This window comes from Pituophis catenifer, unplaced genomic scaffold (genome assembly GCF_029215685.1).
Source record: "Pituophis catenifer annectens isolate HBS135680 unplaced genomic scaffold, rPitCat1.0.hap2 SCAF_3, whole genome shotgun sequence".
NCBI lineage: Eukaryota > Metazoa > Chordata > Lepidosauria > Squamata > Colubridae > Pituophis > Pituophis catenifer.
Window position 1 is genome coordinate 73,245,772 of NW_027256883.1, and position 17,289 is coordinate 73,263,060.

A 17,289-nucleotide genomic window follows, 5' to 3' on the forward strand; every position below is an offset into this window, starting at 1 on the left:
CGAGAGAAGACTGACAGGATTAGTTATGTTTAACCTTGACAAGAGAAGGATGAGGATGAGATACAACAGCAATTGTTAAGTATCTGAAGTGATAGCACACAGAAAATAAAGACCAGTTTTAATTATCTCAGAATGTAGAACATGAAGTAATGGTTTAAGGTTAAAAGGAATAATATTTTGACTGAACATTAGGAAACCTATCTAATAGTAAGAGCAGTTTGATAGTGAAATGAATTATCAAGAGAGATAGCAAGATCATCTTCAATGGATGCATTCAAGAGGAGGTTTGTCAGAAGATTTAATTTTGATTCCAGCATTGAGCAGGAGCTTGGACACAATTGCCTAAAAGTCTTTTTCCAATTCTGGCATCCTATTTTTGTAGGCACTTTGTCTCAATCAGATCTGTAGTTTCATAAACTCGAAATTATTTGGGTCATACAGAATATTCAAAACTGGTTCAGAAGAGATGAGACTTGCTGAAAGAAACCAAAACTGATATTGATTTAAGATAAAACTAACCTAACAGTTTGAATGACATGCGGTAACCACTGACTAGAAAGCTCAGGTTTCATGTCCCAGCCACCATATTCTTTTAGTTCATTTTCTTCAAGGCTGAATGGAAGCAGAGCACCACGTATCAGTTTCACCTGTGATTGCATCACTTGCTGAATCATCATCTAGGACAGAAAAGGAAAGACATCTTGTTGAGCAATGATAGTTGTACATAAACCATTGTATATGGATACAAAGGAACATTCTCTTTGATAAAACAGTTCATTAAGTTCTGTCAGGACTGGGGTGAAGATAACTGAATGTGTGGAAGGTAGGTTTTTTTATTAGCCAATCTAATATTAGTCAATCTGATTAAATGTCATGTTACCACAGAAGAGTTTTTGGCTGGAAGATTAGTCTTGCTAAGTTTTCATTCTATAATCAGACAACTGCCAGCAGCCAAGAAGTGAAACAGAGATAGGATTCATATTAGCAAAGGTTAACCAAAAAATGCTCACACATAATAGGATTCCAGGAACCAATGAGGTTAAGGTACAAATTAGGTCTAGGGAACAAGACTAGGGCTCTAACAGCTGGACACAGGAGCACATTACACGAAGACACATCCAGCATTGTGTTATGTCCGATTAACCAGAATGGTATTGCAGGTTTTAAGCCTATGCCATTAAGCTCAATACAGATTCCCTGTGTATCTGGGAACAACAGGGTTTGCTCAGTAGATTAGCACTACAAACAGCCTTCACTCTAAACCAGGAGTGTCAAAATCATGTCGTCACGGTGGCGTCACGTGATGTATCGGGACTTTCCCCCCCTTCGCTAAACCAGGCATGGGTGTGGCCAGTGTGCGATGCATCCGGCCCATGGGCCGGGAGTTTGACTCCAAAACCATCTAATAAATGGATGCCTGCTCCCTTACCTTGAAATCATTTTGCCTCTGCCTGGCATTCTTCTTTGATCTTTCCATTTGGCCAGATTTTTCAGCAGTCTTATAAAAGAAAAAGAGATGCAAATCATATCACATTAGTATTATCAGGAACACATGAATTATTCTATGTATTCAATTTTAGTACAGACAGAAGAGTCTAATTACTGTAAGGAATTCACAGCAAGTTGAAAAGAGTCTTTAAAACAAGATTAATGTTCTAGCACGCTTTAATAAATTAACAGAGAACATTAGCAGAAATAAAAATATTTTAATTGATATTTTAACCTTTTTCATATCAAAAGTTTTCCCACTATATACTCCGAAAAATGAGTTTGCTATACTCATGTGCTATATTCACGTATACTCAATAAATTCAAAGTATATTAAAAATATTGATTTAGTATACAGTACAACCATCCTTTCAGCTTTCCAAAGAACTAAATGCAGTCTGCCTACTAAGAATGAACCAAAACATATCCTCTTCCATTTAGAAATGTTTAGCTGTGCAAAGGAATATACATTTTGAATATATAACAATTCTCTATTTTGGTGAATTCCTGATTGTGTTACAAAACCGAGACCCCAGGGTCATTAATTAGGGGAAATCAAAGGAGAATGGGACTAGTTAATTGAAGTGCTTATTTTTTTTAAATATGGGATTAGATTAGATGATCTCTGTTTTCTTTTAGATCTACAGAATCTATGAACACTATAAATACATTCACCAAACTATTTCCCCTCTTCCCACTTTTTTTGATTTTGTTGAATAGGTTAACTCCTTCCTGTAGAAATTTTTGAGGTAAGCCCAACGGTTACAACTTGCACATTCACCACATGTATAAACAAGTCTCTTCACTTCAGTTACTAACTTTCTAAACCTAGTAAAACCATGGCAGCCCTTAACTGATTTTTTAAAATATGCAGGTCATCTTTACGAGTAGTGGGACTAAGTCATTCAGCTTCTTTATTACTGGTTTTTTCCATGATTGCTCATTACTTTCATGACTAAATTATATCCTATGTGGGTTTTGAACACAACTTTTATGAGAACCATTATGTCTGTGTTCAACTGGCTTCTTACTTTTAAAGTAACACAAACATGAGAAACAGCTGGCCAAAATGGAATGCAACAGTTAAATATTTTTGCACTATTTTCAAGCATGGAAACATTTTAAAACAATCTTATTAGCTTGAATATTGAATTTAAGCCTGGGTATCAAAGAATTGGAGATAAAAAGCAGTCATCTTCCAATTTCCTTAACCCCAGGTGTCCACCAAAGAGGCATGCACCTTATTTAGCTTCTTCATTTGCCCGACAGAAGCATAGTAGAAAAATCAGTTAATTTGAATTTGCTGCTGTGCAAGTATCATTCAACTCTCAACACTTGATAGAAATGGCTGGGGAGAGCAGTTGTCATTCTTTAGGTGATTGTATAAATGCTGGCAGATTGGTAATAAGGGAGGGTCTTGTTTTATCAATAATTACACAGGGTGAGAAGGCAAGCAATAGTAGTAGTTAGTACTATCTCTTAACAGCTTAAGAATGATAAACCCTGCATTCTTGATGCAGAAGGAATTGCAGAAGTAATCTATAAAGGAACAATAATATATTTATAATCTACTTTCCTTCTCATATCTCAATCTGCCTGCAATTTCCAATTCAATTACAGGTGAAGAGATGCTGATTGGATTATGGGCATCTAGTGAAGATTATAGAAATTTGAATCTGAGACACCCTCCCCCCCTCACCTTCTTACTCTAAATTTCAGCTACTGCATCAAACAGGTTCACAAGAAGGCAATTTCCTCCCCCCAATTTCTCTGACCAGTTGGTTCTTCCTTAGGTTTTCAAAAAATTAAACACCTGGTTTGTTAGCAAAAAATTATGTCAAGAGATTAAATCACACTTGATATTTAAGCAAACAAGTATTTGAATAAGCCAAACATTATTTTATATTCCCCATAAACTGCATATTGTCTAAATACCAAATGCAAATACTCTTACCTCACTAAATAAGCTTCCATTCACATAAGAAATCCAAAGTTTCCAGAAGTTGGGAAGCTGGCTTACTACAAGCTTAGTTAACTTTTCGACAAATGCTACTTGCTGAGGAGTTTTAAATCGCCAATCTGAAAAAGGTACAATACAGGATACAAATTCATTACTAGGAAATTGTTAAAGAGGAATTGTATTTGTGATTGACATCAAGAGTGGTTAATTCATAAGTGCTACAGAAATAAATATGCTAAATAGTGTTAAATAAGACTTGACACCATACTGCTTCACTTAGCAAATTTAAGTATCATGGAAGCGCTCATAGTAAGAGTTTAATTGACTGACATTTGTGATTCAAAATAAATTAATCCAATTAGCTGCTCTTTAAAAATCTAAAAAGTATATATGTCAATATACTTAAATACAGCCAAATTAAGACTACATAATGAGATAATGAGAACAGACATTTAACTGGCGACCTCCTAATTAGTAATTCAAAGTTTTACCCAATACATTATACCAGCAAGGCAAATATTCTTCCATGGTTTGCAGAATGGAAAGGAAAGGAAATCCAACACACAAAACTGTAATGTGATCACGACTGGACTTACTTTCATCACGACTGGACTGAGTGCTACTGCCTCTTTTCAGCGAGGCACTCCGACTAAGATGGCCAAGTGAAGATGGGCGAACTTCACCATCCAGATCAAGCAGTGGACTATGTATCAATGGATTGACTAAATGGGAGAGTATATTAATTGCTGGTGTTAGTTAATACACAGTATTAGCTTTTATAATTTGCTCTTATCCACTAAACAAAAAAACTTGCAGATAAAAGTATATACCCTGTTTTCCCCAAAATAAGACATCCCCTGATAATAAGCCCAATCAGGCTTTTGAGCACATGGCAATAAGGCCAAACACTTATTTCAGGGTTCAAAAAAAAAATAAGACAGGGTCTTATTTTTGGGGAAACACGGTAATTCTTGCAGCTGATTACAACAAACAGGATTGGTTTTGTTTAATCATACATACATACATACATACATACATACATACATACACTAATATATCTCAGTTCAGGAACTCTAATGTATCTTAATATGCTACTTGATTCAATTTCTTATAGTCAGCAAGAATTGAGGTAAATAAAGAAAAAAGTCTGTTGCTAAAATGCACAAGAAATAATTCAATAATCTATGCTTCTGGTACTGTTGAAATTGCTTCAATTTTTCAATTTCTAATTGTCAGAAGGGCTGCACATAGTGTGAGAGCCTTATTGTTCACATGTTTTTGAGTTAGATTATCTGCCAAATGAAAAAAACCCCCACAGATTAAGATAAGAGTAGTACCTCTGCCACTGATTACAACAAACAGGATTGACTTTACATATCCCTACATACTTATCCCAAATCAGGAACTCCAATATATCCTAATATGCTGATATTTGAGTGCTTTTCTTATAGCCAGGAAGAATTGGGGAAAAATTATAACTAAAATGTTCAAGATGTAATTCTATAATATCTCCGTATAACATACATACTTGTGCATGAAAGTTCCATAATTTAATTTCACATGGTGATATAAAATAAACAAAACAAACATTAAACCCCTTAATCTTTACTGTTCTCTACGTTAGAAGGTCAAGTCTTCATAGTCTTGCTTGTCCATTTCTAATGAGCATTTGCCTGGTTTAATGGAAACTGGAAGTTGAATTAGGTGATCCAATCTAATACAAGTGTTCTTGCACGTGGTACTTTAAAAAGCCCCATAATGTAAATAGGTGATATGGATGCCAAGGAACTCCTTGAAATATCAATCAATGTAGCTTAAAGCAAGGTTAAAGCGAATTACTTAATGAGCCATTTTTGTCTCTTTGGGGGCCACAATAAGAGCTTTTGACTTTCCCAAGGACCACAAAAGAGTATGGTGGTAATAATGTGACATCATTATGGAAAATAGGATCATGTCAAATCCTCCCCCCCTGGTTTTTTTTTTTTTTGAAAATATTTTTTAGAGTTTGAAGGGATGTTGTGGGCATGTTTAAGTAGAGGCTATTTTGATCTTTTCTCCTCCCCACTCCCAACTAGAAAAATCAATTCAACTGTGGAGGACTGGATTTTTTACAGAGTGCTGTACAGGTAGTCCTCAATTTACAACAGTTCATTTAGTGACTATTTGAAGTGACAACGGCACTGAAAAATGTGAGTTATGATCATTTTTCACACTTATGACCATTGTAGCATCCCCAAGGCCACGTGATCATAATTCAAGATGCTTGGCAACTGACTCATATTTATGACCCGGGGTCATGTGATCCCCCTTTTGTGATCTTCTGGCAAGCAAAGGCAATGGGGAAGCCAGATTCATTTAACAACGGTGTTACTAATTTAATATGTGCAGTGATTCACTTAACAACTGTGGCATGAAAGGTCATAAAGAGGCAAAATTCACTTAACAAATGTTTCACTTAGCAACAGAAACGTTGGGCTGAATTGTGGTTGCAAGTCAAGGACTACCTGTAATCAATTGCTGAGGCCCAAATAGTAGGTAGCTGGAAATCTCAAATCTTCTCTCCCCAAAGCCTGTTTGGTGCCTCTACCTATTGCTTTGAGGCAGTAGCTTGGTAGTTTCTGCTGCTACCAATTATTTTCTAGGCACCATCTTACTTACTATCTGTAACTCTCAAGTGTATGAGAGTTAAGGCTTTCAAACTGTACAACCCTTCTGACCATTAGAAGACCAAAAAAAAAAAAAAAGTAAACTAATTTCAACAGTGCCAGAACATAGTGAGTGGAGTGCTTCCTTCTACCACTTTGGAAGATAAAGCAGTATCTGACAATCAAAATCAAGCTTTATTTAAAAAAAATATGAAAGGTAATTTTCTAACTGCAAAGATCAACATGTAAAGCATCCAATTTGGAAAAAGATGAATTGCAGATTGTAGAGAACCAGGGAGAATCAGCCTTGAAGGAAATAAGCAAGCTGTTATATAAGCAAAGAGAACGGAAAAAATTTCTTAAATCCTGGGATGCAAGATAATGTTCAGAAGAGACTCTTGACAGGGTCCTGAAATTCAGTTCAGTTCAGTTCAGTTCAGTTCAGTTCAGTTCAGTTCAGTTCAGTTCAGTTCAGTTCAGTTCAATCATCCATCCATCCATCGTTTTTCCCATGGAGTCTGTTTCCTGATCTGATCTACCTAAAAGAGTAGCCTCTTTCAAGCCTCACTGGGCATTTCCTCTTCTTCTTCTTAAATTCCAATGAATCATGGAGGAAATTGCCTTAGTTAAAACATTAGTTCTCCGCACATATCTACCTAGGACTAGGCTGTAGTCAAAATACCAGCTAAAAATTTTGTTAAAAAAGAAAAATGTAAAAAAATCCACAAGGTGGCACCAATGTGCTACAAATGATGCATTCTCTGCCAAATCTCTGAACAGGGATACTTAGCAGGTTATTATTATTAAATTATTACTACAGATTACAAGAAGTTTCTAAATAAAATTTCTACCTTCATAAATACAGTCTGAGATTTGACTGTAGATGGACATTAAGTACCCAATCCCATAACTTGTACAGAGAAATAAAAGACATTAGATTGAATTCAACACACCAAAGTAACATCAAAAACTGAACAAATTCCTGACTACCGGTACGCATTTATCTATTTTCAAATAAACAGAAGCTTCCTGAAGCCAATGTTCTTTTGCTTCAATTATCTACATTTTCCAGTTTCTTGGAGATTTCAATGTGTTAATTGCAGGCTCCTGGGATGACAGAAAATCCTGCTTTTTACCAAAACTGTCCCCCTTGGATTTCTGCTGAGTTCTATCCTTTGTACCATGACCAAATCTTTCCAAATTTTAGAAGAGGAGAGGCTAGGGTAATCTGTCTCTATAACTTGGCCAAGGACCATCTTTCATTCCAGAAATGTGTACTGTGCATCTCAGAATACAATCTGACATCAGGTCTCTGTAAAGCTTAAGACCCCTTTTGTCTGTTATATTCACAATTCTCTCAAAATGTGTCCAACAATTTTAGCTCCACCAACTCTGCGAGGGAACTCCATATATCCTAGAATAATATCCGGGAGATTAGGTACACACAAAATAGAATATTACTTTACTAAAGATTCTATGCTACATTGAGCACAAAACAAAACAAAACAAAACAAAAAATGAAGATAAGTGCAGATTGTAAAAAAAAGTTTTCCAAAACTAGTAGCATAGTTATTCAAAGCCAAACCACATCTTATTCAATAAAGATATGAAAGAGAAGCAGCTGAAATTCAACACATTGACCAACATGAAACCAATCTTTGAGCCTGGGTCCCAATAAATTTGTAGCCATTTGAAAGAACAGCTTTGTAATTTAGGAGTGTTCTTTATGAATCAAAAAAAGTATCTGTTGAATATGTAAATTTTGGCTATAAATACAGAAGTATCAATGAAACCATGGGGATTAATATTTCTAAGAAAGTGAGAATCAAGATTTGGAAATTGAAAGTCTATTTACCAATCTCATCAAATTAAAGCAGCTCCTGCTTTAATACACTGAAACAATACTGTTTTCTTTAACAGGTTGGATTTTCCCCCGTCCATCAAAAGGTAAACTGAGTACAGTGGTAATGAAAATTTGAAGACTTCAATATGAAGTGTTTCAAGTTCCTTTGTAAATTTGTTTTGGCAAAAGAGAACTAAATGTTGGAAGAACCATCTCTAAAGTTTTGATAGGTCTGGTTTGAAGAGAACATGAAAGATTTGAGTTCCATAAAGCCTTAAATATCAGCAATGTGGGCTCTTTGGATTATTCAAATATTTTAAATTGCTTTAGATTGGCATGCAGTTACACATGTGCTCATGTACACTTGATACTGAAGAATGTCGGAATTATTTATATTTTAATTTCCTTTGTTAATAATTTGTAGGACAGTATATTTTGAAATGTATTAGAAATAATTTAAAAAACTTTTACCTCAACACAGATGTTCCTGTCCTTTTGTTCTGTAACAAGACATTATACATGTATATGCAGAAACATCTGGAACTGGAAGTGATGGAATTGCATGAACATTTATTCATATGTCTAGGACTGTCTTTTCATCTTTTGTACGTATTAAATAGAGTGAAACACCACTTTTCATCACCTACTCATACTACTCTGTACCACTTTATATCATTTTCTTCCAATCCTGCTTTGGTATCACAGCCAAACCTAGAAAACTAGTATTTGTAGCAAGATAAAGTAAAAGATGGTTCAGGACTTCATACTCTATTTAATGAAGTAAAAAAAAAAAAAACCATCCTTGCTGTATATATTTATAAAGACATGAATGAAATACATATGTACCATATCACATCTAGAAGATTCCTTGGCTGGATGTACATTTTCTGCCAACAAGTACACTTGTACAGAAACTCTATGAGTCCCTCTATCAGGCATATGAAGCCTTAGCTTTGAGGGAAAATTTAAAACACTAACAGATTTTTGAATATACTCTAGGCTAGTCATTCAGAGGAGAAAATTTCATTTTTCATTGGGGTTGACTGAGTGTATTTATAATATTCAAAGTATAAGTATTTAATCAAAGTGCCCCTTTAATTTATTCAAATATTACTAATATGCATGTAATACTACATACACATTTTAGAACAGTTGGATTTTATGGTTAATAGTAACACTGAATACAGGAAAAGTCAAGAGAAAACAGTCCCAAATATGTAAAGGAAAAAAATAAAAGAGAATAATCTGGAAAATAATTTGGAAAATACATCTATCCCTGCAGATGTATTTATTGAGAGTTTGGCCAGCCAACCAATATTTGCAGAATGATTTTTAAACTAATTAAATTAGCGTTAACCTAACCTCTCTTAAACAGGAAAACCAACTCAAACAAACAAAAAAGGAAAGCATACTAATTATAGTTTTTCCCTTCAACCCAGAATTCACATGGGTATTCTAGAAACCTCACTGAAATTCTAAATGCTTTGAATCACTCACTTTACATATATATGGTTTGGCTCAGTATGCAAAAGCTTAGCCAAATAATCTGTAAATTTCCTGAAATTGTTGAAAAAAGCTAACAAGACAAAACAAAATTATTCAGTTGGCAAGGGTTTTTCCAATTGAAACACACTATTTCATACATTACACATACATGCCCTTTGCATATTCTCATTAAAAATAAAGCACCCAATTCAATAGAAGCTTTCAAAAAGGTTTTTTTTTCCATTAAGCTTCTAAGAAGTTAAGTAGTTTAGATGAGAGAACAAGTTTGCACGCTACTAATTTTAAAATGGATGTGTTGTTTAGTGCACCTCATAAAACTTTATTTGTATATTACATGAACCTATTTCTTATGTTTATTTCTTATGATTAAGAGTTCAAAAATAAATAAGTTTAATATAGAGATGTAATAATTTTAGGGGGGAAAAAAAACCCAGTTCAAAATGTGACTGTTTCTTCAGAGTCATTTGAAATAATGTGTCTGATGCCATACTAACAGGAGGAGAGTATGAATCCAGTCAATGGTTATGCTGGCAGTAAAAACCCAAAACAAAACCCCCCAATGGTTTGTTTATTCATTAGTAACAAAAAACAGGGCAAAGAATACTCCCTTGTTCCACTAGAAACCACATCATCAGCTCGCTGTGGTATCAGGAAAAGAAAGTTTAACATGAAACTAATTTCTTAATTGGTTGTCTAGCATTACAAGAAAGTACAACACAGAAGCAGGGAAGTACAACAAGCACATATACCCTCAGGACTAATGAACATCTGGAGTGCATTAGCAAAGCTGATTTTTTCCCCCCCAAGTTGTCCAGAAGATAGCACTTCAGGACTATATATATATATATATATATATATATATATATATATTTGTATATAGCAAATGTGGAAAGAAAGAGTTGCTGCACAAATTGGTCCTAAAACAGTGCTCTCTCTCTCTCTCTCTCTCCCACTCCCTCTCAAAACAAGTAAAAGTGGAGTATTTTTTAAAGCACTGAATATAGATGAAACGTTGGTTTTTCTCCCCCCTAATTTGTAAGAGATTATTGGGATGAACCATACAAGATGTTCTAGACATAAACAAAAGGAAAACCTTGGCAATATAATATATGCAAAAATGTATGATATTCACTCTGGGTGGAATATTCCTACCTTGCTATGTTTATATAAAAATGTATTCACGATACCTTAATGTAATCGAGCACAGATGTAAAATTAAGAAGAATGTATGTCTACAAACAATGCTCTAATCAAGACGATTTTAAGAAATGTGAATAGAAACCTTGATATAATTTCTTTTAACACTTTGTTATATTACTTACAATGACATTTATTGAGATTGCAATTTTCAACCAATGTAGAGCTATTAGCTATGCAAAGTCATAGCTGGGTTGGAAAAATAAACACATGATAACATCTCTGAATGTAACATGCAGATTGACTTAATAGGTGATTTTAATAGGGACAAATTTAAAAATTGTGATTAACATTGCCACTATCTCTAAAAGAAGTTTGACTGTATTTACTAATATGTTTATTAAAAGTAGTTTTACCATGTGCTTCTAGTGTTAAAAGGATTGCACAATCATTTTCCCCCAGAACTTTTTAGCTTGCATTTATTTTTCATTAAAATGAAGCAGTCTTATCATGTATTGAAATGAGACAGTTGAAAGTGGTTGAAGAGAGCTGATGAATAAGGTTTAATATTAAGAGATACTATCTGCCATTCATTAAAAGTAGTTATTACATTTTGTTTCCATTATGTGATAGTCTGGTTTGAATATCTTCATTTAAATGAGGAAAAACCCATCAGATAAAAAGAAAATACCATCGCAGAATTAGATAATGTATTGTTATGTAATGGAGCTCTATGATTTTTATGGAAAATTTATTTTCCATTAAATAAATGGAGAATTATTTTCCCTTCCAATAAAATTAAATTATCTATTAAAATGAAAAAATCACAATATTTACTCTTTGTGCACCATATCCTGAGCATTCACAAAGAGTACAATACAAAGAAGAAAACCTGATCTGTAGCTGCTGGATTCTCTAAAGGGTGGCAGACTTCCTTACTGCCTTTAAACACCTCTGAACATTTTTTTCTTGAGCACAGCAGGCCCTTGTCCCATGCTGCAGCCTGACCACCCACTGTTGCTTGTTGACCAAACAGGCAGTTGCCTAAAGTCTACATCAACAATAGTAGGATAGGATTCCTTTCAAATGGAAGACTTTCAATTTTCAGAAGCAAGAAATTAAGGAGGTTCCATTAAAATTAATCTGAAGCAAAAATATGTTCCCTACTCTGTCTCATATATATATATGAGACAAAAAGACTCCTCACATAAACCTGATGATGGCAGATGAGATTCTGTCGAAACGTCGCTTCTACCCTTTTAGGGATATATCCACAATTACACGGGAAGAAACCCGAAATATTAACTACACACACACACACACACACACACACACACACGTATGTATGTATGTATATATGTATATGTATGTATGTATGTATGTGTGTATATATATATATATATATATATATATATATATATATATATATATATATATATATATATATATATATGTTTTTTTTGTTTTTTTTTCTTCTAGCCAGGTTTTCCCTACGTAGCCAAGGTTTTTTTGTAGCTCCAGCTCAGTAGAATCACATCTACTCGGTTCTGGGCTTAAACCCTACGAAGAAGTAAGAAAATTGATATATATATATATAATTTAAAATATCCTTATAACCTTGTATTGTTTAAAACCTAAAGGAGAACATTGATAGATATTAAAAATGCACACTAAAAGGGCTACTTAGTCTTACTATGCTGTTTGCTGCTATTATTAAGGATTATTTCCATTAAAAAAATTTTTTAACATATATTTAAAATATAAATTTTATTTTTATATTGAACAAACTGTATTGATTCAGATTAAGTTACATCACTGGAAATCCTCCCACCCAAGAATTAAATGAACCTAAATTTAAGTCATTCTGTGTTAATTATAAATTTGTATCAATCCAATGGCTTAAAAGTATCTGTAGTAATAAAGGAATTTAAAAAAAATCATGAGATTTTTTTATGAAAGGAGGAAATAAAGCCTATTCTTAATATTTATGTTGCTTCTCAATTGCTTCTCTTAATGCTTTAAGTGAATAATATAGTGCCAAACAAGCCTTCCTATTTATTCATTCAGATCTGATTGGGAATCTTTAAATTGCACTGGGAAAATGACATTTTTGATGTGAAAGAAGCCAATTCTTTGGCTTTGCTTCTCAAAGATGGGGTAGAAGATAGGAACCACAATATTCTTCCCCAGCCTGGCCCCCTCCAAATGTGTTGAGACCAAATGATATCGTTTGATTAGAAAATAAGATCTAGTTGCTCAGCACATTTTTTCCTCCTGTTTCCAATCTGTAAGAGATGAGAAAATATTCTGAATCCAACTGCAATTACTGCTAAGAGCATTTACAAACGTTGTAGTGAGTGTATGATTTCATGTTTGTTTGATGCCAGTGGAGAGGCAAATTTTACCAGTTTTGAAATGGAATCATTTATCACATTTAACATGTGAAGTTATACAGCATCTGCTTCTGAATGCTTGTCTTAATGTTTGCATGATCTACATAGTAGTTGGAACCGGATTAATTTAAACAGGATTTAGGGAGGTATTTCTTCACAGAGTTCAAGACAAAATTCCTAGTTAAGATGTACAGGAGTTTCCCTAGCTTTCCCTTTATTATGCATTTAACATTCATAGTGCACAGATTTATACTGATGCAGTCATGGTTAGATTCATATCGTTTTTAAAATGAAATCAAAAGAAAGAAATTATCATCTCAAGAATCTTTAAAATTATGCTAAATAGATGAAGACTTACCAGCTTTGCCAATCATTTCAATAATTAACATGTTATTTTTTGATACCATGCCAAAGCTTTTCTTATCATAAGGTATTACAAAAATATTCTTATATTCTTATTATTAGGAGTAGGGGATAGGGGTTAGACATAAAATACCTCACAGCTGTAAAAGCGCTTCCTCCATATGCACACTATACAAAGACAACAGAATCAGCTGCTAGGATAACAAATTTTAAAAGCTTTTTTTTAACCCAGACCATGTTGGTCTATCTGATCAAATAAAAATATACCATACATTGCAAGGTGAATATAAATGTTGCATAAAATAAAAAAAGGTCATATTGTATTCTGATTATCTAGTCCTTAGGTATAACTATTAGTAATTTCATATCAAGTTTTTTTTAACTAGAAGGACTGAAAAATTTGCCTACTTTTTAAAAAAGAAGTATGCAATACAAAAGTATGCAATACACTGTAAAGGAATTATGATTTTCCTTCATAATTAATAATAGGATTAACTCAAATTTTCTTGACAAATAACCTCACCAACTATTTATCTAAATTGTACAGCCCTTCTAGCTGCATGTTTATAATAATATACAAATCAGGAGGAGCTAACCTGAAGACCTTTTTACTTATTCTATTACCAGTAGAAAAATGAAAACAACAAAAATTACAGAGCAAGCAGCCATATCATATTATAATTCTTCCCAAACTGGAAGTAGTTTTATCACATTAGTCAGCATGGGGAATTCTGACTGACAGTACTCTTATGGTTATTGTAATTCAGTTTGTTTTAGACTTAACATAATATGTAGATTCATTCCAAGAAAAAAATTATGTACACTAGTTGATGGTTTTATAAATCCATTATGCTGGAATCAAGTCACATGATGGCTTAATGTAGTGTAAAGCCTTTCCTAGTTAGTTGATATGTTGTTTTCACACTTGTTGTTTTCACCCACAAAAAAAACCCTCATGTACCTGTGTACTCAATCCTGTCCCCTCCCTTTGTATTTTAGAGTTCTGGTATAAGTCGCAAAAGCTGCAGGTTATCAACTTACTTAATACCTCATTATTCCACTCTGATAAATATTTAAGGAAGCTAGGAAAAAAAAAAGCAAGCATAATAACCATAAATAAAAGAATCTAGTAAAAACTAACAATAAATTGAGCCATAATTTTTTTATAATCTATTAAAAATCTAGCAAAAGAAATGCATTTGATAGATTTCTGAACACTGAAACCAGGGGTTCAAATGGGGGGTGGGGTTTGTTCCTTAGCTTGAAAACAATGAAAAAACCCCCCTCTTTCCTGCATGGGGGGGGGCAGGAGATGCAAATAAAACATGCTGACTTATCAAGATACGAAATTAAAACAGATTCAGTTTTCATTATTACACAATTGTTCACAGTTTCATTTTAGACACTTAGATAAAGCCTATTTCAATGAAGATATATTTTTCATTAACTAACTCTATTAGCAAGATGATAAACTTCACGTACACTGCAATAAGTCAAATTCACTTTCTAGCAACAGTATTTAGGAACTGAAGCCTGAGGATGAGCACAAAAGAAGAAACTGATACACACAATCTCTTTACCACTGCTCGTCTTTTTCAGCAGAAGGAAGAGAAGGTAAGAGAAACAGCAGTGGAAAATGTCTCAGGCTGCTTCTCATACAGAGAGATCCAATTCCTTTCTTCTAGTGATAAACCTTATTTTGAATTATCTTAATTATAAAAATAATTAAGGTTGCAAGACGTACTGGTTTGAAAGGAAACATAAAAACATTGTAAAGTTCAGTTCAAATGCAAACCATGATTAAAATGTTATGGTTAAAAAATAATTACACTGAATGAAGAGAATGTTGCACCATAAGATCAGATACTTTCCTAAACAGAAATATTATTACCTTTTTGTTCTTTAATGTAGCTCTCTTTACAGTTGTGCATAAGCTGCAGAATCCATTTATGTTGGGCACCAATGCATTGCCAAGCTGGGTCTCCCTCTGCATGGAGGTCCGAAAGGTATCTATAACATTGTAATTTTGAAGAAAGGAAGTTTGGAATGCAACATATGGCAGGCCTTTCCTCTATGTGTTTCCTAGCTCCTGCTAAATTCAATTGAGCTTCTCGGAAAATCAGTATAAAATTGTTTTTAGAAACACTACCCTAAAGATTAAGTATGGGATAAGATTTCATTTATTATTTATTAACACTATTTTATGTTAATCCCCATTAAATAGAAGCCCCTGGTTAATCTAAATAAGCAGGGATAAAAAAAGGTACTCGGGGTCAGAATTTTCCAGTACTTGGGAGAGCACAGGAAATTCCAAAGTTATAGATTAGACTAGGACAGTGATGACGAACCTATGGCACGTGTGCCAAAGGTGGCACGCAGCACCCTCTCTGATGGCACATGAGCCATCTCCCCAGTTTAGCTATGCCGCGCATGTGTGCGTGCCTCCCACCAGCCAGCTTATCTTCAGATCTCTGCAGTGCATGCGCAGGGGGTGGGGCTCATGCGAGGGGGGCACGTGCGCATGTGTGGGGGCGGGGGCACACATGCGCACAGGGTGGGGCGCATGCATGGGGGGGTGGGGTGTGTGCAGAAGCATGTGCGCATGCACAGGGCCCACACACGCATTGTATTTGGATGGTTTGGGCACACATACGTGCATTTGCACACGTGCGTGCTTTGGGCACTCGGTCCGGAAAAGGTTAGCCATCACTGGACTAGAAAGTTGAAAGAAAAGACTTGAAAAGAATAATTGAAAACCACTGAATGAAACTGCATGGATGTTCCCATGAAGTCACCAGAATCCAAGACTAGTTTGAGGGATACCTAAATTTATATTGTAGAAAGAGTGTTGTATTAGTCTATTATAACCAAAAATAAAAAATCTGGTAGCATGTTTTCCCATAAAATTTGCTAGCTGAAAATTGTTTCTTAATCAAAGAATCCCATAGCAGATTCCCAAAATGTTATTCACAGGAGATATATTTATGTATGTAAAAAATATGGTCAGAGACAACAGAAGTTGGGAACAAGGATAAGTGAATAATAGAAAGTATAAACATTATATAATTAATAGTAATCATTCCAAAAATAGTGCCTGATAGTAAAAAGTTAATTTTCACTATGATAACTACCAGAGATATTGAGTCATTTTAAATTTGTTGCTATCAATTCCAAAATGTTTATGCAACATAAACAATTATTTTGTGTGAACGTTGTTTGCAGTTTCTGTGCTGAATTGCCCTCAACTCCACCACTGCAAAATACCATGCAATCTATCTCCATGTAGTTTAGGTCAACCCTTAATGAACTGAGCTTCTAGCCCATAAAACCTTAAGCCTGAATAAATTTGCTGATCTTTTAAACGACAAGGCCCTTTGCAGCTTTTGCTGCAACAGATTAAAGTGACTATTATTTGGAAATTACTAATATGAGCACTTCTTATTTAAATATGCTTCCAGCAATTAATCTGGGGTGTCATCTTCTAATTATACATAAGCTGATGCATAACAACAGTGAAAATCTATGAATATTTATTCACAGCTCGGTCCCATTTGGAGTCCATGAGTCATTTTGGAAACTGTTCTATTTAGCTCCTCTATATCAAAAATAAGGTACAAGTAGTCCTCAATTTATGAGCACAATTTCCATTGCTAAGCAAGACAGTTGTTAAATGGGTTTTGCCCCATTTTGAGAACTTTAAGTGGATCACTGCAGTTGTGAAGTTAATAACATGATGGATGAGTGAATCTGGCTTCCCCCTTGGCTTTTGTTAGGTAGAAGGTTGCACAAAGTGATCACATAACCCCAGGACACTAATCATCAAAAATACATGCCAGCTGCCAAGCGTCCAAATTTTGATCACGTGATCATGGGGATGCTGTAATGGTTGTAAGTGTGAAAAACAGTCATAAGTCACTTTTTCAAGTGCTGTTATAACTTCGAATGGTCACTAAA

At 34.3% G+C, this 17,289-nt stretch overlaps 1 protein-coding gene across 2 annotated transcripts in view; it reads right to left on the reverse strand.

The window, feature by feature from the left end:
* Positions 1–17,289, reverse strand: part of EXOC2 (exocyst complex component 2) — an 87,487-nt gene that overhangs the window by 30,710 nt on the left and 39,488 nt on the right. For both annotated transcript variants that reach the window (XM_070942544.1, XM_070942545.1), the window contains exons 11-15: positions 15,227–15,345; positions 4,045–4,170; positions 3,443–3,567; positions 1,430–1,498; positions 520–677 (exon numbers count right to left, since the gene is read on the reverse strand). In XM_070942544.1, coding sequence (XP_070798645.1) covers positions 520–677; positions 1,430–1,498; positions 3,443–3,567; positions 4,045–4,170; positions 15,227–15,345 — 597 coding nt within the window. The remainder of the gene's footprint in view (positions 1–519; positions 678–1,429; positions 1,499–3,442; positions 3,568–4,044; positions 4,171–15,226; positions 15,346–17,289) is intronic.